This window comes from Carassius gibelio, chromosome B9, assembly GCF_023724105.1.
Source record: "Carassius gibelio isolate Cgi1373 ecotype wild population from Czech Republic chromosome B9, carGib1.2-hapl.c, whole genome shotgun sequence".
Taxonomy (NCBI): domain Eukaryota; kingdom Metazoa; phylum Chordata; class Actinopteri; order Cypriniformes; family Cyprinidae; genus Carassius; species Carassius gibelio.
Window position 1 is genome coordinate 30,978,342 of NC_068404.1, and position 23,600 is coordinate 31,001,941.

A 23,600-nucleotide genomic window follows, 5' to 3' on the forward strand; every position below is an offset into this window, starting at 1 on the left:
TTATATAATTTTTTATATATTTTTTGTTAATCTCTTAACATTCATTGTTAATATAACAATAATCATCTTAACATTTTAATTTGTAATTATGCAACAATTCTATCTCCATGCACCTAGCCCTAATATCAGTTATTAAAATAATCAATACTCCTCCATCACTAATATTTATGTATATATAATATCACTGTACTATAAACACAGTTTCATCTCTCAGAAGCTGCTTGTCACTGCAGAAGAGTATTTGATGAATCAAGCTGCTAAAGGAGTGTTTTCTGCTTCCTCCTGATCACTTCTGAAGCAGAACAGCAGCGGAGAGCAATGAGGAGAAGAGGAGAGAGATCACATGACATCAGCCAATCAAAACAGAGCGCATTTATCATAAACCCAGCGTTTCTGACACTAATATTCATCTTTTCAACATCAGTCACTGTTTGAGCAAAAAAACACCTCGACATTCTGAAATCAAGATACATTTACTGAAGAAGAAAAAACACTTCAGATAGAAAGACCTGTTTTCTGAAGAAAGAAGTAAAGATTCTGCTAATGGCAAGAAAAATAATCGTTTTCCCTTTGAATTATTAATATTATTTTTCTTACATCAGTGGCAGGTATTTTTTTTTTTCTTTGAGCAAAACCGAAGTTTTTTCCCGAAAACAAGATTTACAATCTGAAATCATTTTGCTTCTCATGTAAATTGATCTTGATTCAGGAGTGTTTAGATATTCTTTCTAGAAATCAAGACAAAAATCCTTAGAAACTATTTTTTTGCAGTGAAGTAAACTGAGCACTTCTGAAGTTCTGTGTTTGTTATTCAGAACAAATTCAAGCAGCAGTAAATCTCAAGACTGTGAGCGTGTGCTTATGTTTTACTGTACGCTACACAGCACTGCATCAGATTTAGACCGTATTTCACTGTATTCTTGACATCAAATCAAGAAAAGCTGGTTTACTTCACATCAGATCATTAAAAGTATCACCTGTTCAGTGCATGGATTTATATGCTGAATGAATCAATGTGAATCATCAATCAAGGTGTTTAAGTTATCATCAATACCGGTATATCGCGACACCCCTAGTCTCATCCATTCAGTAGGAAGTATTACATTCACAAACAATATCTAATTTTGTTTCATTTTGTCTGACTTTCTGGGTGATTTATTTTTCAATTCACAAATATTTTACAGTGTGTCATATATAATCTTACCACAGTTTCTCCAGTTTACAGTGAGGATCCTCCAGTCCAGCACAGAGACGCTTCACTCCTGAATCTCTTATTTTATTCTCAGACAGATTCAGTTCTCTCAGGTGTGAGGGGTTTGATCTCAGAGCTGAAGCCAGAGCAGAACAACCTTCATCTGTGACGCCACAATAACTCAACCTGTAGAGAACAATGACACACTCTTCACTCTCTCAGATCAGATCAGTTTAGCTGTGAATCCATTAGTAAAGAGAAAGAACAAATCAATGTGTGATGAATCACTAGACTGAGATTTAAAATGTCAAAAAATAAATCAAAATATCATAAATAACGTAAAGCCTCATTCAAAAAGAAAAAGAAACTTTTACACTCTCAGGATTTTTAATGTCTTATGTAGACATTAATGCAAATCTATTTAATGACACTATTCATTACACAGCTGAGCTTTAGTGTTATTTTTCAATCTGTATTAATATGTATGGAGTAATGGAGTGTGTGTATGTGTGTGTGTGCAGTAAGAGTGTATTTTTGTGTGTGTGTGGTTGTGTGTGTCTGCAGTAAGAGTGTGTTTGTGTGTGTGTGCGAGAGTGTGTGTGTGTGTTTCTCCATCACTCAAGGATATCAGAACCTGAGATCTCCTACACTGTGAGATATTATTCATATTTAGTGTAAATTGTGTCAGAGAGTACTTACACCTCAATGTACTGCAGTGCTTTACAGAACAGCAGGTAATAACATACTCTTCACATTCGCATTCAGTATTATAAATACAAGTAGTTTGTGTCTGTGCTGTCCGTGTACGTGTCTGGATTGCTTACACAGAAAGTATAACACAGTCTTTACACTCCAACAGTCTTTTGGAAACAGGGTTTTTAACCACACAAACAGCTCTTCAGCTCGACTGAACAAAGTGTTCATAGAATGCAGTTCTTACAGGAGACTGAATAAATGAATCTGCTCCTGTGCTGATTGTAAAGCAGAACGTGATTGGCTACAGCGAGAACATGCTACGATTGGTCAGTGAAGTGTGGCTGTTATCTGATTGGCTTGAGCAGACGGTGGGTGGAGTCACAGATACACAGAAAGACATTCACTAATGAATGACAGGAAAAGCTGTTTGTAGAATAAAAATATATTTTTGAATATGGTTTTTATTTTCAAATATCATTATATTTATTTGCCAATATTTTTATACATATTTTAATACCTTTTTTTTAAATTTCTTAACATTTATTTGTGGATCATAATCTTTTAATTTGTAATTATGCAACAATTCTATCTCCATGCACCTAGCCCTAATATCAGTTATTAAAATAATCAATATTCCTCCATCACTAATATTTATGTTTATATAATATCACTGTACTATAAACACAGTTTCATCTCTCAGAAGCTGTTTGTCACTGCAGAAGAGTATTTGATGAATCAAGCTGCTAAAGGAGTGTTTTCTGCTTCCTCCTGATCACTTCTGAAGCAGAACAGCAGCGGAGAGCAATGAGGAGACGAGGAGAGAGATCAAAACAGAGCGCATTTATCACAAACCCAGCGTTTCTGACACTAATATTCATCTTTTCAACATCAGTCACTGTTTGAGCAAAAACACCTCGACATTCTGAAATCAAGATACATTTACTGAAGAAGAAAAATCACTTCAGATAGAAAGACCTGTTTTCTGAAGAAAGAAGTAAAGATTCTGCTAATGGCAAGAAAAATAATCGTTTTCCCTTTGAATTATTAATATTTTTCTTACCTAATTGGCAGCTATTTTTTTTCTTTGAGCAAAACCGAAGTTTTTTCCGAAAACAAGATTTAAAATCTGAAATCATTTTGCTTCTCAAGTAAATTGATCTTGATTCAGGAATTTTTCGATATTTGTTCTAGAAATCAAGACAAAAATCCTAAGAAAATCATTGTTTGTAGTGAAGTAAACTGAGCACTTCTGAAGTTCTGTGTTTGTTATTCAGAACAAATTCAAGCAGCAGTAAATCTCAAGACTGTGTGCGTGTGCTTATGTTTTACTGTACGCTACACAGAACTGCATCATATTTAGACCGTATTTCACTGTATTCTTTACATCAAATCAAGAAAAGCTGGTTTACTTCACATCGGAGCATTAAAAGTGTCACCTGTTTAGTGCATGGATTTATATGCTGAATGAATCAAGGTGAAACATCAATCAAGGTGTTTCAGAACGGCAGAATTCACACAAATCTCTGCATTAATTCAAGAAATCAACAGATAAATGAGTAAATGAGAAGAAGGAGCAGGTTTGTTGTGGATCTGAAGCCGTGTCTCTGACATTGTTGAGCAGCGCTCGAGCACTAAACTACTGATGAACCTTTCCTGAAACACACAGAAGAATCTTCTCCAGCAGCGTGTTCACGAGAGAGAAGCTCTTCATTCCTCTCCTTCACAATCATAAAGATCATCAGTGGTGTCCTGCACATCATTGTTTTGAGCTGACTGTGAGATCTGATGCTCTAGAGCTGGATTTGTGTTTATTATAGTCTTCAGATCCTGATCTGATATATAGACCGGGTTTTATTTCTGTGTTTGGACACTAATGTTGTGAATCAGAGCTTGTTCTGTAGTCCTTCACAGAAATGAGTCACATCTGAGTTTGCAAAAGTCATTTTCACTAAAGGCTGACATGTAACTGGATATTTAACACAGATCTCATTAAATGACAAACTCTCAGCTTGTTTTGTGTGAATAATTCATGAACGTGTGTGACCTGCTGAAATGTAAGTTTTAATCTTTTATTTGTGACATTAATGTGGTCTCAATGCTGACAGAGTAAATATGTGTTAGAAAACTAGACTTATATCACTCATAATATTAACATTCACAGGAATACACCTTTTCTTTGGTTTGATTTATTTTATGGCATGATGCAGATCTCTTTAAATGTATAATAATGTAAAATAGTGTCTAGTGTTGTCCAGTAAAGAGTAAGACACTTCAAGCACAAGTGAAATGTCTGAAGGTCAGCTTTACTGATCAATGTGTGGAGCGTCTCTTTGCTGCAGCTGCTGCTGATTTAATGAACCAGTTTCTCATGTGACGGGGTTGTTTTTACCCACGCCGCTAACACACGCTTTACTCTAATATCTACTGGATTAAAAACACCTGTCCTGACTCCTTTAAGATTCAGTTATTCAGGAGAAAATCTCTCATTCAGGAACATTTATTGTAAAGGAGTCAGATTCATTATTAAATATGATAGTTTAGTTGATGATGAAACACTTACAGAGCTTTTCTGCAGTTGATCACAGCTGGTATCAGTCTTCTTCTCCCCTCAGCTGATGTCTTGTATTTCTCTAGGTTCAGTTCATCCAGTGGCTCCTCTGACATCTGAATCATGTAGGAGATTGTTGAGCAGTGAGCAGGAGAGAGTTTCTCTGAGTGTTTGTCTGATTTCACAAACTCCTGAATCTCTCTGAACAGAGTCTGATCTTTCACTTCCAGCAGACAGAGGAACAGATTGATGGATTGATCAGCTGAGAGAGGATGACTACTCTTGATCTTGTGTTTAATATACCGCGCAGTTCTCTGTGGTTCATCTCTCTTGATCTTCTCTTTAATATCCTGTGTGGTTCTGCTGATGGTCTCTGAGCTGTTCTCTGTGTGTTTCAGTAGATCCTGTAACAGTCTCTGATTGGACTCCAGTGAGACGCCCAGCAGGAACCGCAGGAACAGATCCAGACGTCCATTCTTACTCTCAACAGCTTTATCTACTGCTGATGTTAGTAAATCATACAGAGAGACTTTATCAGATCTGTTTAATCTGAATTCATGCAGTGTTTTCTTGTTCTTTGTTAAATAGCAGTAAAGCAGATAGAAAGCAGCGAGAAACTCCTGAACGCTCAGATGAACGAAGCTGTAGACTTTCCTCTGATGAAACACAGATTCCTGCTTAAAGATCTCAGTGCAAATCCCAGAATACACTGAGGCGTCAGTGACGTCTATGCTGCTCTCAATCAGGTCCTCCTCATAGAACATCACATTGCCCTTCATCAGCTGTTTGAAAGCCACTTCAGCAAGTTTCACAATCACTTCTCTGTTGGACTGCAGGAGTTTCTCTGGATCTCTCTCTTCATACTTCTGCTTCCTCATGTTGATCTGAATCAGCAGGAAGTGGATGTACATTTCAGTCAGAGTTTGAGGGATTTCTGCTCTCAGATCTTCTTCCAGGAGCTTCTGAAGCACAGTGGATGAGATCCAGCAGAAGACGGGGATGTGGCACATGATGTGGAGGCTTCTTGCTCTTCTGATGTGTGAGATGATTCTGCTGGCTTGATGCTCATCACTGATTCTCTTCCTGAAATATTCCTCCTTCTGAGGCTCAGTGAATCCCTGAATCTCTGTCAGACGGTGGATGTATTTGGAGGGGATCTGATTGGCTGCTGCTGGTCTGGAGGTGATCCAGATGAGAGCAGAGGGAAGCAGCTCTCCTTTCATCAGCTTTGACATCAACACAGCCACTGATGAAGTCTCAGTCACATCACAAACTTTCTGAGCGTCTGAAAACATCAGTGTGATTCTGCTTTCATCCAGACCATCAAAGATGAACACAACTTTACACTCCTCATAAATCTGTGAGTCCAGATCTTGAAGTTCAGGATGAAAGTCCAGCAGAAGTCTGTGAAGACTGTACTGATGATCTCGGATCAAGTTCAGCTCTCGAAATGGAAGCACAAACATGAAATCTACATCCTGATTGGCTTTTCCCTCGGCCCAGTCCAGAATGAACTTCTGCACAGAGACGGTTTTTCCGATTCCAGCGATGCCTTTAGTAAGAACAGTCTTGATCTGCTCTTTCTCCTCAGATCCTGCTTCAGCGGAGGCTTTAAAGATGTCATTGCAGTAGATTGGAGCGTCTTGTGAGTGTTGTGTTTTGGCTGTTTTCTCCATCTGTAAAACCTCATGTTCTTCATTCACTCCTTCTCTCTCTCCCTCTATGATGTAGAGCTGTGTGTAGATGCTGTTCAGGAGGCTTTCATTCTCCTGGAGTTTCAGTCCCTCACATAATCTCTCATACTTGTTCTTCATGCTGGTTTTGTGCTGCTCTTTGACTCTCTGTAGTTCATCATTCACTGCTTGATCATGTTTATTCAGAGACGCTGTAACGCTCGTGTTGTTCAGACAGAAGACAGAAGAGACTCCTCCAGAGACGCTTCGCTCTCCATCTGCTCTGCTGAAATATCACAAGAACAACTGATTAAACATGTCTCAAAATAAAGGATGTGTAAATTAACATCTAAACCGATAGAGATTTCAGTCTTGTATTTTCAGTATAATTTCATGTTGTTGATCTGTTTAACTCTTTGTGTAATGCACATTGTTTCACAGGAGCTTCACAGAAAAGCAGGAAACTGCAAAGAAAAGTAAAAGAGAGTCTCACAATCCTCCAGCGAGCAGCTAAAGATGACGAGGAAAGAACAAACTCACTGAGAGCTTTAAGAAATGAGGAAGAAACCAGAAGCTCCTCCTAAAGCTGACAGCAGAGACTCTGTTATACAGTAAGCTTCTTTTATCTGGACATTGAGATCAAATTCATTTTCCATCACAGATTTGAGGTGAAATCAGGAATAAAATCATAACTCATCTCTCTGTCAGGACTCGACAGTGCGAGCATTTTACTCTGATCTGCAGCAAACACTAGATGTGTGTGAACAGTGAAGTGTGTTCAGGAGCACAAGAGCCAATAAAACAAGCTCCTGCTGCTCCTCACAGAGTCTTCAACACCTTACACTGCAGAACAAACATCTTCATTATTATTCTTTACTCTCTTAAATGTGGAGAATCACCATACAGTGATCATTAAACTTCAGAAGTCTGTTGTGATGAAGTAAATCTGAAGAGTAAAACCGTGGCACTGTTGCTCTTCTACAGTCTTGTGTTTCACAGCAGTTCACAATCAGTGACTAGAGCACATTTATTCCAGATGATCGCTTGTGATTGACAGCTAATGAATTATAACACTCTGTACTTTATGCTGTGGATATTGTAACATGTGAGATGGCTGTAAGATGCATATTTTATCTCCCTCATCTTTCTGAAGGAGCAGTCAGCGATAGACAAGCAGGCATTTCAAAATATGAGTCTGCTTATATTTTCATGACATTTCATACATATTTATCACATTTTCATTGCGCTCCTGAAGTTTGTTATTGTAGGAGCTCGTGTGCTCATTGTGTCGAGTGTCTGTGTGTATTGAGTGTGTTTCTGACTCCCATAAAGCAGTTCAATCATCACCACACGATTATCCTCACCTGGGGTCAGAGGTCACTGCTTCATCACTGAGGTCAGGAGGATGACCCGGCATGGATCTATCACTCTTCAGAGACACACAGCTGTGATCAGGAGATGAAGATCTCTGACTGCAGATCCTGAGAAAACACACAGAAATATCACACTCTTTTGCTGTAAACAGTGATGATGACAGAAAGTGAGAATCTGCAGCATCAGTCAGATGTGACGCCAAAACACATTTACATCATGATCATCTGATCCGGACGCCTTCTCCACATGTGTGAATGGTTTGCAGCAGAATACAGTTTGTCTTCCACTAATAAACAAACTCTTAGCAATGCTGTGAGGTTTTCTGACCCACACTCTCCGTCATACAGGGGTCAAGCATCCAAACAAATAGTTCAAACTACATTTATCTTGAGGAAAAACCCAGTGTCTGTACGAAAGAAAAGGTCTACAAGACTATTATAAAGCAGCCAAACAACTATAAACTGATTCTGGGCTGCACTTCTGGGTAAGTGTGTTATTAACTGTTCTTCATGATAAAACACTAGAACTACTGCTACTACTGTCTAGTCTACGCACATGTTTCAGGTTTAAATATCACTATATGCCATAAGTTTAGGACTAATACACTATTTCCTCTGTGAACTTCATATCTGAATATTATGTAGATATTTTGTTTACATCAAATTCATGTTTAATTCATCTGTGCAGTCTGTCTCTTTAATGCTTGAAATCATAAACATCTGTTTCACTTAAAAAGTGTGTCTTCGATGACGGTATTCTGTAAAAATGAAAATCATGTTTGTTCATTTTTTATTCTGATTCTGACGTAGAAAGGGACAAAACATTTGTTCATTATTTTGTGGGGTTTTTCCTCCACTTGTTTCATAAAACTTTTTTACATATAATCCACAAGAGAAAATAACTGAAGTTTTAAAATGATAAAAATTACCCAGTTTAAAATATGTAAATGTGTTCTGCTCTCATCCCATATATGTATATATGTTGGTAAGTCTGTATGTATGTATGCATGTACCAAGAGCATCTTAAAAACCACAACAAATTCCTTGTGTGTCTGCACACACTTGATAAAGCAGATTCTGATTCAGATTTTCTCTCGTGGACTATATGTACATTTTTTTTGTGAAATATCTTATTCAGATCAATGCGAAATAAACAATAAAATGCATTTTGTATGGTCCCTCTTATTTTAGTAAAATAATTAACATTTAGCAGATTTTGGATGTAAACTTTTGACCTTAACTGTAACTTTGATAGAAAGGTATGAAATGGATTACAATCAACCAAAAACGACTGTTAGTATAACAACCCTGCTGCGAAAAACAAAAACAAAAAAACCATCAGAAAAATTTCTAATGGTTTCCACTACAAATATCATTACAAACTGTTAACCATTAAAATATTTTTTTTTTCCTGTAGTGTGCTTTGGGACATATCCCATTAGGATTTACTGGTTTTAACAAGTCACCAATAGAAGGTGAACAATTTCCAGTAGAGACCAACAGAGTCCATTACAGTTTCCATTATAACCAATACAATTCCCATTATAACCAGTAAAACCATTACAAATGATGTGATGGTGTCTATAGTTTTTTCAGCAGGGAATATTTACACAACTATCAATACTTTGTTGACCTATTACCAAACAATGTATAACTTTGTTCAGTCTCTGGTGTAAAAAGATCACATTAGCAATTAAAGAAAAAAACACTTAAGCAAAACATGCTCAGGTCAAAAGTGTCTGAATAATGTTTGGTTCCAATATTTTTTTTTTAATTTTTTTATTTTACTGGTAGTCCACTGTATGAAGAATTTTGGGGTAAAATACGTCACAGTTTACTTTATTTTGCTATCCTCACTTCCATAAATGAAGTATAGTGTTCTGCACCCACTAGTAAAGAAATATAAAAAATTATTTCTGGTGTCTGAATAATTTTTGGCTCGACTGTATGTTAAATATCAGAGAAAGATAGAAAAACTAATTCCTCATACGTTGTAGAAATTGTAGAAAATATAGACACTTTTTTAATAATATAAAATTACATGCTATAAAAATATTTATGTAAAACTGTACCTGAGATCAGTCTTTGTATCTCCACACTTAAACATTTCTGGTTGATTCATAGACCAATCACTCCTCACAGACACACAGCTGGACTCTGCTTCTGATCTCTTCTGATCAACTGAACTATAACAGAGAGAAGATTAAAGTCAATCCTTTAAATTACCATACAGGTAACAACAAAACATTCTTTAAGATTTAACACAAAACACCCATCTCCCATCACTGAAGGTGATTTAATACAGTTATTCTTCAAAGTACCTGCATCCTGGAGAAAACTCTTGATCTGTGGATGTTTGTGTGTCCTCCATGATGAAACAGAGTCTGATCTCCAGCACTGACTCTGAATAGAAATGACAAACAAACTCAATAATTCAGCTGAACGGATCCTGAGAGATACAGATCATGAGATACACATGTTCAGATACACAATGTTAGTCGTTTGTTAACAAATGACCAAATAAACCACACACAACACCGAACACCAATCAAACCACCTTCATCTGCAGGAAAAAGCAAATTGTTAAACATATGTTGTTAAACATAAAACTAACCGTTCTTTAAAAGAAATCTGAAAGCGGAAGTCACTGTAAAGCACTCAGCACTCACCTTATTTACACAGCTTCACAAAATCTACCGTCTTTCTATGAAGCAGCTACACGAAAATGATGGTTTAGTTCCCATGAAATACTTTGATATTCCGTATAGAATCGATTTTGACAGTTTAAATTGAGAAAAATTAGCTCTGAACATTTGCTTTCACTTTGTGAATTGTGACGCGAAAAACAACGATGACGTCACTTCCTGAGCGCGATCTCTCATCCGGTGCACGTTTGATCCGATTTTACAGACTTTCACGTCTAACATACTAATAGAATACAACAGATCAAACTTCAAGTTATTTATTCATTTTTATATTATTATTAATATAAATATTTGTTTTGATTGTTCTTCGCCTGCAGTGTGTAAGGGAGCGTCATTAATCTCCACACACAGTGGGAAACGTTTTGTACACGTTTTAGCATACAAAATCATTAAAAAATAAAATAAAATAAAATAAAAGCATTTGTATAAAAAGGAGCAGAGTTAATTCAATGATCTTAGTTGTGTGTTTCAGTACAAATAGGCTTTGCTTCACAGCAACATCCCATAAAGATTGAATTCCATAAACATTCACTCTTTTTTCTTACTCATGTAGATAAAACAGTTCATAACACCCCGAATTCATAAGGTTACACAATAAAAATGCATAAGCATGAAAAGTAAGAAATGTAAAATATAAAACATGGCTAATAGCAATAATGATTAAATAATTTAAAAAGAATGCAATTATAAATTATATTAACAGCTAATGATTATATATTATTGTATGAAGATATAAAAATAAGGAAATAAAACAACACAAATATATTAATGCTCTCTTGAAGCAACCTGCATTTAAGGATCCTTCACTTATAAATATTTGACAAAAAGAAGCAAACAAACAAACAAATAAATGCTCTAGCAAAGATATTAGGCCCATCTTTTATGAAAAATTAGGTTATTCCAAGTGGGAAATTCTATTGTAATTCCATCCTAATGTCACGGTATGTTGTAACAAAAGCTCACAGAGACAAATAATCAGACATCAAGAGTCTTTAATCAAAGTCCCTTTAGAGTCACCATGAAATCAAAATGAATGTGAATTTTACTGGAGAATCCCCAGCGAAAAACAGATGGATATAGCAAGTATCTAAGTAAGACAAAGAGAAAAAGTTCCCCTGTCACTCTAACGAAGAGTACAGCTCCACATTCAAAGGTAAAAACCACAGAGGATTCGTCAGAAGTTTTAAACGCATCTCTTGTGGAAACTATTGAAAAGCTAACCTCCAAAATTGACAGCTCCGGTGACCAGCTGAGAGAAAACTCATGGTGGATAACATCAAACTTGTGGAGCTGAATACCACTGAGATTAAAGAGTGCAAGATACAAGCCATAGAAAAAGAAATAACCTGTCTAGTAAAAGAAAACAATGATCTGAAAGAAAAGGTCACGGAATTGGAGCGCTACAAGAGAAGCTGAACTTTAAAATACAAGGATTGAAAGAAACAGTCATCGTTGTGAGTCTCCTGTCCAAATTAGTGCCGCAGTGTAACACTTCGATGGAATCTGTAGAGGATACTGTTCATCACATCTGAAGGAAAGAAGAGGAGAGAGACCTCCAGATTATCATCCAGTTCACCAAGAGATTCCACTGGGATTCCATCTGAAAACGAACCAAAAACTCTAGAAAGAAATAAAAAAAGCTAATTTTCTTATTTTATTTCTCCCTTTGCTTATTTATCTCTTTTTTCTATGTTTTCTTATAACCAGATGTTCTCTTATGTTTCACTCAACACTAGGGGCCTAAGAGATTCTGGTAAAAGGAAATCTATTTTTCTTTTTTCTAAAAGTGAAAAAGCGCAATGTATTATTCTCCAAAAAACTCATTCTGTTGACATGGATAAAAAATGCTGCTCAAACCAATGAGGAGACAAAAACTTTTTTCTCTTGGTTCTAATAGGTCAGCAGCTGTTGCTGTACTTTTAAATAGATTTTAACCACTGTTAGGGATACTTGTGATCACTGGGTAATTTGTGTTTTTGAAATAAATTAATATGTTTTGATTTTGGGAAATATATATGGATATAATGATCATAACCAAAACACAATTGTAATTACTGAGGTTACAGATGTTAAGGATCTATGCCAAAGGTATCCTACTGAAGATTTTATTTTTGGAGGGGGTTTTAATACGGTGATTGACAAATGGTGTGATAGATTTGCTTCAAAGTACCTGAGACACCATTACAATCCCATATTGCTTGACTTTTGTAGTCTGTTTAAATTGATAGATGTATGGCGCACTAAAAACCCTGGTATTCAAGTTTTGACGTGGTTTAAACCTGATGCTTCAGTCAAATCCAGGTTAGATTTCTGGTTAGTCTCTGAATTTAGATCTGGTTTGGAGCCAGACTCTACAGTTTCTGCAGCACCATTTACTGACCATCGTATGGTTAAGTTTATTCCTAGACCTACAAACATCTATCAAAGGAGAAAAGGTTATTGAAAATTAAACTCCAACCTTCTACATACCTGTAGTAAGCCCATTTTTCATGAAATTATAGCTGCAATTAATAATATAAATGGAGATTCAAACTTTAAAACTTTGGAATGTTTAAAGCAAAAAGTATGTCAGATCTCTATTTCTTTTTATTTTCTTAAATTATTAAGCAGGAATAGTAAAAAAAAAAAAAGATTTTGAAATTATTAAAGAAATAAATAGTATTTGTATTAAATCCGTATTAAGTGAAAACATTTATGTTGATAAAGCCAAAGGAGCATATATAAGATCAAGAGCAAAGTGGACAGAGGAGGGAGAATGGAGTTCAGCATGTTTCTGTAGACTGGAAAATAGAGACAAGAACGTAGCAGTGTTAAAACTTTACTGATTCACGATCAAGAATGTACAGATCCTGAAAAGATCTCTTAGGAAATGTATTGTTTCTGCAGTAATTTATACTCCTCCTCTGATTCACATACAGATGCTGATGCTTTCTTTGATCACATTAAGGATTGGATTCCTGCAGAAGATGAGAGTTTTAAACATGTTTGTGATGCTGATATTAGTTTGGAGGACGTGGACAAAGCAGTCAATTTTTTATCATTAGACAAATCCCCTGGTTCAGATGGATTAACCAGTAACTTCTATAAGTATTTTTTGGAAATATATTAAAGAGCTTGTTTTTCATATGTTAAAATAAATATCTGAATCCCATATTCTTCCAACTACTATGAAGCAAGAGGTTATCACTCTTATCCCTAAACCTGGAGAGACAAATCCTAAATTAATAGACAATCTTAGGCCAGTAACCCTGAATAATAATGATTATAAGATTTTAACTCATATGTTTGCTAACAGATTAAAAAACAGTTTCACAGATTATTCCAGAGAAACAGTCAGGTTTTTTAAAAGACCGCTCACTTCCCAATAATTTGTCTTGTGTGGGACGTAAACGATGCGGTGTCTTTTAGTAAGCTGGATCATATTAGACTCGGATAATCAATTTTAAAACATTTCAAAAGAAAGTCACGTAAAGTCTACTTTCAGTTTATGATGTTAATACTATCTCCAGTCAGGAGAGGACACTAGTTTCCTAGAATAAATGAAGTAGTAGCCGATAAGGTGATTCGTGTGATTAATATGACAAACACACAAATACACAGAGACATATAAATACTCAAATTAAAGAATTCTGTTGTTTCAGGTTTCTACATTATAGGTTTATGTTTATCATTATCATATACATTTTGCATTCTGATTTTAATGCAGTAATTTTTTTATTCATACAATAATACATTTATTTCAATCCCGTTTTTAAAAAACAATAGAAAACCACATAATTTGTAATGGTTTTACTGGCTGTAATGAAGATTGTATTGGTTTTAATGGAGACTGTCATGGTGTTTGTTGGTCTCTACTGGTAATTGTTCACCTTCTATTCATGCCTTTTGTTAAAACCACTCAATCCTTATGTAATATGTCCCAAAACACACTACATGAAACCACAATTTAATGGTTTTGATGGTTTATAGTTGATGGTTTTTAATTTTTGGAGTGGTATTTATAGTAGAAATCATATTTCTTTGAAGGTTTCTATAGTTTTTGTCAGCTGGGTCACTGTGGGTTTTGGGATGTTATTTGTCATAAATGCGACAGGATTGCTGTAATAGTAGCGACTGTTAGTTGTGTTGGGCCTATTTGGGAGAAAATCCAGTGCCATATTTTACTCCCATTCCGTCCCTGTTCATAAAGAAATAAACTTTATTTATTGTTTGATCAGTCATCTGTGTCAGCGGTGCGCAGGTGACACACACACACCTAAACGGTTTAAATATATCTCTTAGCCTGCCCAAAAAGACCATAAACATTGCAGATAACATGTGAAGTAAAAATGAATTTACATACACATAACATAAAAACTAATCCTGTTTTGCTTCAAATTGGATGATTTTAGGTCAGTGGTTCCAGGGGAATGTGAAGCTTGGAGCAATGTACATGTCGAAAGGTTTCTCACTGGTGAAATGAAAGGAATGGTTCTAGGGGGCTGTTAAAAACAAACAAACAAAAAGCTGGCGAGCTACAACCCTACAGATTAAAAGGAAGCAATAAATTCAATATAATCCTATAAAACTACATTTAATTCTTCCAAGGTAAAAACGGCGTTAATCATATTAGGAATATTATTTTAAATTACTTTTGAGTGTACCTTCAAATCTTCTGCATGGCGCGGGTTACTGACGTCATCACCAGCGCAAGTTTAGGGCTTGATTTATCAATAATCAAAAACAAATTACAATTATTTTTCGAGGATGCAAACGTCTCTTAACGTCACACTAGCTGTTCATAAGTTAAAATCAAAAGTTGTATTTGTTAACATTAGCTAATACACTGTGAAGTGAACTAACAAGAACAAACAATGAACAGCTTTATTTTCATTAACTAACAAAGTTTAATAAATCCTGTATCAACTGTATTGCTCATAGATAATGTTAGTTAATACATCAATGTCAAGCTAATGGAACCTTATAGTAAAGTGTTACCCTAGAAAACTAGGTTTTGCCTGATAGAGAAAAATATATAGTTCACAAATCCACTAAATTATAAATGACACTAAATTTCTTTCCATGACCACAGTATCTACAGCATCACATCTGCTGAGCTCCAGCTCCACTCTGTGTGTCTTCCTCACATCTGGACTGACAGACTTCCAGTCAAACATACCTACACAAGAGAATAAACTCATGTTGAGAGAATTAAACAAGTATCCAATAAGTAGAACGAAATATAACATAAAAAAGACTGTAAGTGTTGTCACTAGCAGAAGTGCCAGACCCTTCTCCATTATATTATAACACAACTGTACTGCTGAATCTTCACTGAGACAGTCATGTTTGTTACCAAAAGGTATAAAGTAAATATGCTTCCTGTGCATGTTTTCTACAAGAATGGAATCACAAAAGAAGTTGACTGGCACTCATCTATACCACAGGTTATACTAAAATGTGGTTAAATGTGCATGTACAACTCGACATGTTGGATTAACTTCAGAAGAGTGAACGTGCTTCGAGTGCACTTTGGGCAATGGTACAGTCAAGGCAATGAGGATCTAATACAAGAGGCTAATCATTCAGAGTAAAGTTACTGACAGTGCTTGTCTCCATCTTCTAATGTTGACAATGTGCCTCTGAAGGAAAGTCAGTGTCTTTCTCAGGTGTGGTGGATATGTAATGTTGAACACAAAATACATCCAGAAGGCTGTTATGAAGCTTCATCAAGGCTGGTGCATCTATTCTTCTGTCACCACACTGAGCCCTCGAACTATTATTACCATCTTACAGTCAGTATCCATCAGGTGTATAGTGGGAAACGTGTAGCAGGGTCCCACTACAGAAGAATAATAATAATTATTATTAATAATAATAAATATTTGTTCTGTTGCATCCTCTTTGGCTCAGACAGTGGAGCTACGTACAGTACAGAACTGCAGAAACAATGAGAAGCTAATGTAAGGGTCACAATATACGATGCATTTCATCTTCTTTTATACACTGATAAATCTTCTACAAAATTCTAAATCTCATTGCTATAAGACTTGTAACAGATGGAGTTAAATGGTACAGAAGAATAAAATATTACCTGAAAAGATTTGAAACAAGATATTTTACAGGTGATGTTTACTATACTCACTCCAGCAGGTGTTCTTACTGTAAGTTTGGGTGTTTTGAGTGCATCCTCCACAGACATGTGCTTTCTCAGCGTCTCCAGGAGAATGTTCCTGTCATGTGGTCTTTGTCAGTCCATGTGTCTGGATGTGTTTCAGATACTCACTTTATAACACATTCACATGGGCCTCAACAGACACTGAATCCTCCTCAACACAAGCTTCCTTCATCAGAACAACAGAACAGATAATGCTTAGACCGTGACTCAGATCTAAATACTTCTATATATATATATAAACCTGCATAAACATTAAGATGATGGTAAGGCGGTGAAAAAGTAATTAAGTCTAGTCGTCTTCATAGATTGTGGATTGATCTTAGTACAGTTGTAATAGCAGGGGTTGTAATAATTATTATACTTACAGGATGTATGCTGTACTGTACTGCACAAAAAGGACACTGATGTGAACAATATCATCTCTGAGGGCTTCACCTTCGATGCAGATGCGATCTTCGTTTTGTCTCACTGTACATATGTCTGTCAACAACAATAAAATATGATACAATTATGATCATTTTATAACAAGCTAATATACATATTTGTGGTATATAAAGTATAGATAAACGTATTATGAATAATTACCTCATGTCTTATCACTGCAACCTTCTCTTGTCTAAAGGATTTACGTAAATGTATATTTACCGCTGATTGGCCAACACAGTAAAACTCCTTTAACCAATGAGAAACCTTTCAGCACACATTGCTCCATGCTGCAGCTAGCCCTTCTGAACCATGTTCTGAACGCTAAAATGACAAATGGGACACACTACGGTCTCGTGGACTTAACGGACATGTGCACGCAACGCCTAATGTACAGGTGCTGGAAATATACTTAGAATATCATCAAAAAGTTGATTTATTTCACTAATTCCATTCAAAAAATGAAACTTGTTTATTATATTCATTCATTACACACAGACTGATATATTTCAAAGTTTATTTCCTTTAATTCTGACAATTATAACTGACAACTAAGGAAAATCCCAAATTCAGTATCTCAGAAAATAAGAATATAACTTAAGACCAATACAAATAAATTATTTTTAGAAATCTTGGCCAACTGAAAAGTATGAAGTTGAAAAGTATGAGCATGTACAGCTCTCAATACTTAGTTGGGCTCCTTTTGCCTGAATGACTGCAGCACTGCGGCGTGGCATGGAGTCGATCAGTCTGTGGCTGTATCTAGCAGAAAGAGAGCAAAGAATCAATCCTCAAAGTCAAGAACATTATCATTGACTTCAGTCTAGCAAGAGTTCAAGCTCTCTCAAAAACTCTGATTATAATCACTGAAGCTGTTCACACTGTCAAATTAATCTCTTACTTACATTGTGTGCACAGCTCTACATTGTTGTTCATGAAGAGAGAATTCACCAGAGAACAGCAAGCGTGCGTTCTGCCTCATATCTTCTTTTGTCTTTGGTAAATCTCATTCAAGCTCCACTTGTTCAGAAATCTGAGGTGTCTGTCTGAAATCTGGTTCCGGGAGCAGCAGTATTTCGGCGGGGTCCCTCTGGTCTAGTTCTCCGAGTACGTGTCCAGTAGAGCCGTGTGTTCATCCGTCCCTGGAGTTATGACGCTCACACCTCGTCCAGACTGAAGACAGAAGAACCTGTGGATTATAATCAGTGATAGTGTCTACACTGAATGTGAAATCTCCAACAGCAAACGGATTCCTGTTCTATTTCTGACAGAGTCCGAGCTCTTTACAGGACGCTTTGTCACTTCAAGCTGTTGCGTCCCGTATAGACACGGTGATGCTACTTTTACACCAAATATACTTTAAAACAAACACCAGAGACCGCTTACACAAATGTGTCACATGCTGGGAATGCTAACATAATATCTAAATATAAACCATAAATGCTTAAAAATCACTTACCTCTGGATTCATGATCAGCAGAAGAATGAGCTCCTGAGCCGGACGCTCGCGCCAGAAATCTGCTGCAGCTCGTGATTGGACAAAACCCTTCGTTCCTTTCGGAGATGATCTCCCTGTGAATGACCTCTGACCTTCTTTCTGTACGATCTGAATTTCTGCACTTTGAATTTTAGAAAATTTAATTTGATGTTCCGAATTTCTTCTTCGTTTTGAAAACTCAAAGCTGTATTTTTAAAAACTGGATATTTGCAGTCTAAAGAACAAAAAATCTGTTGAAAATCTGTTGAAAATACATGTCTAGAAAACTTTGCCTTAAAAATCCATTGTGTTAAATTTCAAACGTTAAATATTAAAGTGAAAAAACACCCAAAAAAATAAAATTAAAAATCTAATTAAAAACGGTTTTAAATCCCATATATTATTCATTTTTGTTAAATTACACTTGTTTATAATTAAAATAAAACACAATCCAAAATTCAGATAGTTTTGTATTAATGTTATGTGCAGAACCATTTGAGGAAAAAAACAAATATATATATATATATATATATATATATATATATATATATATATATATATATATATATATATATATATATATATATATATATATATTATATTAGTCTGAATAAAATGCTAGTAGCAGGATTGTAAAATTAATAGTTGTGATTATAATAATTTGATAAAATGAAGATCACTCTAGTGCTCTAATAAACCACATTGAAACTCTCTTTAAAATTAACTGGAGCTCAGTGTATTAGACACTAGAGCTGAAAAAACTAAATTATAATTATGTTCTTAAATATGATACATTTTCAAATTATATTGGAATTTAAAAGACATAATTTCAGTTGGAGGGAAAACCAGCTTTTGTCTTCTCTCCTGAGGACACACGAGAGCACATCGAGGGAAATATTACTAATGCACGTTTCTGCAAAGCAATAAAATAACACGACTATCTTTGAAAAAAAGTGCATGTTTAAAATAATGTTTATTAACCATATATTATTAATTACGTTGCTTAAACAATTAGAAACAAATCCACATAATCATTTCAAATTCATAAGCATTTTAGCATTAGAATAGTTTTTTTTTTTGAAAGCTTTATTACACATTTACATTACATTTACATTTATTCATTTAGCAGATGCTTTTATCCAAAGCGACTTACAGATGAGGACAGTGGAAGCAATCAAAAACAACAAAAAGAGCAATGATATATAAGTGCTATAACAAGTCTCAGTTAGGTTAACACAGTACACATAGCATGGGATTTTAACTAATATAATAAATAAAAAGAAAACAGATAGAATAAAAAAATAAAAGAATAGAGCAAGCTAGTTAGAGGTCTTTACACACATACACACACACATATACAATTGCATAATAAATGAAAAGAAAATAAAATAGAATACAAAAAGATTAGAAAGGTATTTAGATTTTTTAAAGAATAGAATTAGAATAGTGAATGTTAAAGTTAGAGGGTCAAATAAAGATGGAAGAGATGTGTTTTAAGCCGATTCTTGAAGATGGCTAAGGAGATGACTGCTCGGATTGAGTTACACATTTAAGAGGAAGATTTAAAGAATCAAACAAAGCAAATATATTCTGTAATCTGCTGCAGATGCTGATATTTACAGCGGCATACGAATGTAACAGAATCTGAGAAATAGTGAATCATTTTAACAAAGTAAGAGATCATACAAAATGCATGGTTATTTTTTTAGTACTGACCCGAGTAAGATATTTTATATAATAGATGATTACGTTTAAAAATAATAGAAATCCTCTAGCTCCTGCAGATTCTTCAGTTTTCCAGCATCTTTTGCATATCTGAACTCTTTCCAGCAGTGACTGTATGATTTTGAGATTCATCTTTTCACACTGAAAACAACTGAGGGACTCAAACACAACTATTACAGAAGATTCACACACTCACTGATGCTCCTGAAGGAAACACAATGCATTAAGAGCTGGGGCGTGAAAACCTTTTGGATGCAGCAGAAGATACTTGCATGTTTCCTGACACACAAAATAAAGTACAATTTACCTTGAACTTCAAATCAAAAAGTTTTCACTGGCTCCAACCCTGATCAAATACAGCTGAACCAACAATATCCAGTTCCTACTATTGTCAGTAGCAATCATTTTGATCAAACAATTACATTTCTGTTTGCAGTTTTATTTATTTGGTGAATTTTAAGTCTATATTTTGTATTTCATTTCTAATTGATATTGTGCTTTGTTTCTCATTTTATTTGAATAGGTACTTTTACATTTACTATGTATTTATATGTTTTCATACCGTGCCAATGAAAAAAAAAAAGTTTTGAATTGTATCTAAATCAAGATACAGCAGGGACACATTTCTCATGACGATATCAAGTGGATGTCCCTCTTCTCGAGATGATACATATTTTAATAAAAATAAACACATACATACAAAGGTTACACACTCAAATGTTAGACTGGATTAAAATATAAGAAAATGTAAAAGTGATAAGTTTTCTATTTCTGAATTTCAGGATACACAGTTATGATGATCTATATTAAATCTGGACAGCTCAGGATATAAGCCCATCACTGAAAATATCACATTGATTTTCTTGGTTTTCAGTGTTGTATAAACATATCAACTATTTTCTTAATGTCCTTTGGATAAAAACGTCTTTTGATGAATTAGTTTAGTTTCCTTGAAGCTTGTTTCTTCTGTTCATCAACACTGCTCCACACATTACACTTCCATGCATTCATTTAACTTCACATCACTGATTCCTGTAGCGGCTCTTATTCACCATCAGCTGATCCTGAGGAAACTGAACTGACGTCTAAATACTGAGAGTCCTACCCTAAAACACACAGACAGTCAGATATGAGTATGAGACATTAGTGCTGTCACATCACATCAGCAGATCCAGCTCAGAAACACACAGTATATTCATATTACAGTCAGAGATATGAATCAGAGTATGTGAGCGGAGCGCGGAGTGGAGCGTGTGATTTTGACTGGAGCGAGGAGCAGATCTTTTAAAAGTCGGAGCGTCGTGGTTTTCACTCGCTCCAAGATCGCTCCAGCAACGCTCCGTCACGAGTACAATTCATGCCAACAGCCCGTAATATAACTGGATATTTAACAAGAAATCACATGTTAAACATATTTAGCTAGCTTGATAGATAAGGATCACTCAAATCAGAAAGAATGTGAAGGCTATGACGGCGATATGGACATGAGCGGGAAGTTATAGTTCTCAAGGATGTTTGAAAACACGTAGACTACTACAACACTTAATTATTCACACGCAATCGCTTTCTCAATAATGTTTTCAAGCAAATATAATCTTACAGAGCTACTTCATCTGTATCTGATTTTGAATGAGCAGAAATCTGTAGAAGAAATGCATCGATCCGTAGTAAAATAACTGGAGAAAACATTACAAACTAAATTTGCACCGCAAAAAGCTGAAATTATACCTTTTAATGCTGACGTATGATATTTGTCATGTGGGAGGAAAAAAGTTTGCACACTAGTGTTCCAATAAACCACTTTGAAACTCTCCTTGTTTTTTTATTTATTGTTTAATATAGGTTATGAACAGAATTTAAAGTGTGTAATTTCACACATACTGAAATACTTTAGACGTGGAGTGAAGGTGGAGCGGTGTTTCTGATATCAGTGAGTGTGGAGTGGAGCGGAGCGGAGTGATAATTAAATGATCGGAGCGCGGAGGAGAAATTGTTGACGCTCCACTCCGCTCACATACTCTGATCTGATGAACAACTGATCATAGATTAATAACAGTGAATGATCAACAACTCTCTCTTTATCATTTACACACAGAGACACTGGAGGAGATGAACATATTCATATATTCATAGATCATCACAGAATTAAACAGTTTAAAGAACAGAAACTAAAGTGGAGCTGAATTATTATCTTATATTCTTCAAATATGTCTGTTACTAAACTTTGGCCATTTTAAAAGATTTAAATAATAATATACTCACAGTAGTGTAATGTCTCCAGTTTATAACGTGGATCATCTTTCAGATCAGAGAGTAACTTCACTCCGGATTGTCGTAGTTTATTCAGAGTCAGATTCAGTTCTCTCAGGTGTGAGGGGTTTGATCTTAGAGCTGAAGTCAGAGCAGAACAACCTTCATCTGTGATGCCACAATCAATCAACCTGTAGAGAACAATGACACAGTGTTAATTGTAGTTGAAGTGTGTGTAGTTTGTTATTGACTCTGGTCTCAGAGCAGGAGAGGAGATATAATGACAAGCATTGCCACAAACTGCTGCTGATAGAATGAGATTTCTGCATGTTGATGCTCAATGCTGCTGTTTGAAACTGTCATGTGCTTCAGGACTGAACAGACACACAGAGCTGAATGTGAGATATTGTTTCATAGTGATATAAGGACAGATCTGTCTGGAGAAACACTCACTTGCTCCTCTAATTACGATTTACAGTTTACCTAAAAATGAAGATTAAAAATCATCAAAATCCCACAGACTTACATTGACGAAATGTTCAGATGAGCCAAGACTACTCAAACTCCAACTGTCAAAATTCAAATGTAAACAAACTGAAGGTCTTTAGACTCCATTTAACTGCCATTCTATGTTCTATTTCTAGACCATTCAAACTCATTTAACCTTCCATTCTGTCTAATATTTCTAATCTATCAATCATCTATATGGCAGGGCTGCCAACTTTTGAGTTCAGCTTAGAGTGTGATTTTGGGGGCAGGGTTTTGATATGGGGAGGGGCTTATAGATGGGCGTGGCTTGGTGTGGAGAAAAATACAAACAAAAAATCCTTGCATTAGCAGAAGTGTATTAAGTATATATTGACTGTTGTAAGGTCCAGGCACTCGGCCAAAGGAATGTATCCGGTGCTGGATGAAGGTTTCCTGCGTGTTCGGTCTTTCAGCGCGTAGAGTTAATTCAGTTTAGGTTAAACTCAAATCTGACTCCATTATTTATTTAATCCATTTTAGTATGACCTCGAATTTAGGTTGAAATGCAAATTGGTTGAATGCCTTTTTAATTAGTATTATTCTGACATTTGATTATTCTAGTTAACTCCTACTCTTATATTAACTCGTTCATTCAGGTGCTCATGTTGCTAACAAGGATACAACGTAATCTACTACAGTCAATAATCACAGAGTAAAACAGAATAAAATCAAATGTAACAATTTATTATCAGTCAGGTAAATATGTGTTCTGCCAATTACATATCCAATTGAACCATATCAAATCATAGCATTATAAAACATCAAATTCTCAAAGATTAATCTTAAAGTAAAATAAGCATACCTGACCTTAGAAAATACATAGTATGAAGTGAAGAGACACACAACACACTGT

General features: G+C 35.4%; 1 protein-coding gene across 1 annotated transcript in view; it reads right to left on the reverse strand.

Moving 5' to 3' along the window:
- Positions 1 to 23,600, reverse strand: part of LOC127964884 (NACHT, LRR and PYD domains-containing protein 12-like) — a 1,383,583-nt gene that overhangs the window by 327,643 nt on the left and 1,032,340 nt on the right. Inside the window, exon 34 of the mRNA XM_052565314.1 lies at positions 1,205 to 1,378. Coding sequence (XP_052421274.1) covers positions 1,205 to 1,378 — 174 coding nt within the window. The remainder of the gene's footprint in view (positions 1 to 1,204; positions 1,379 to 23,600) is intronic.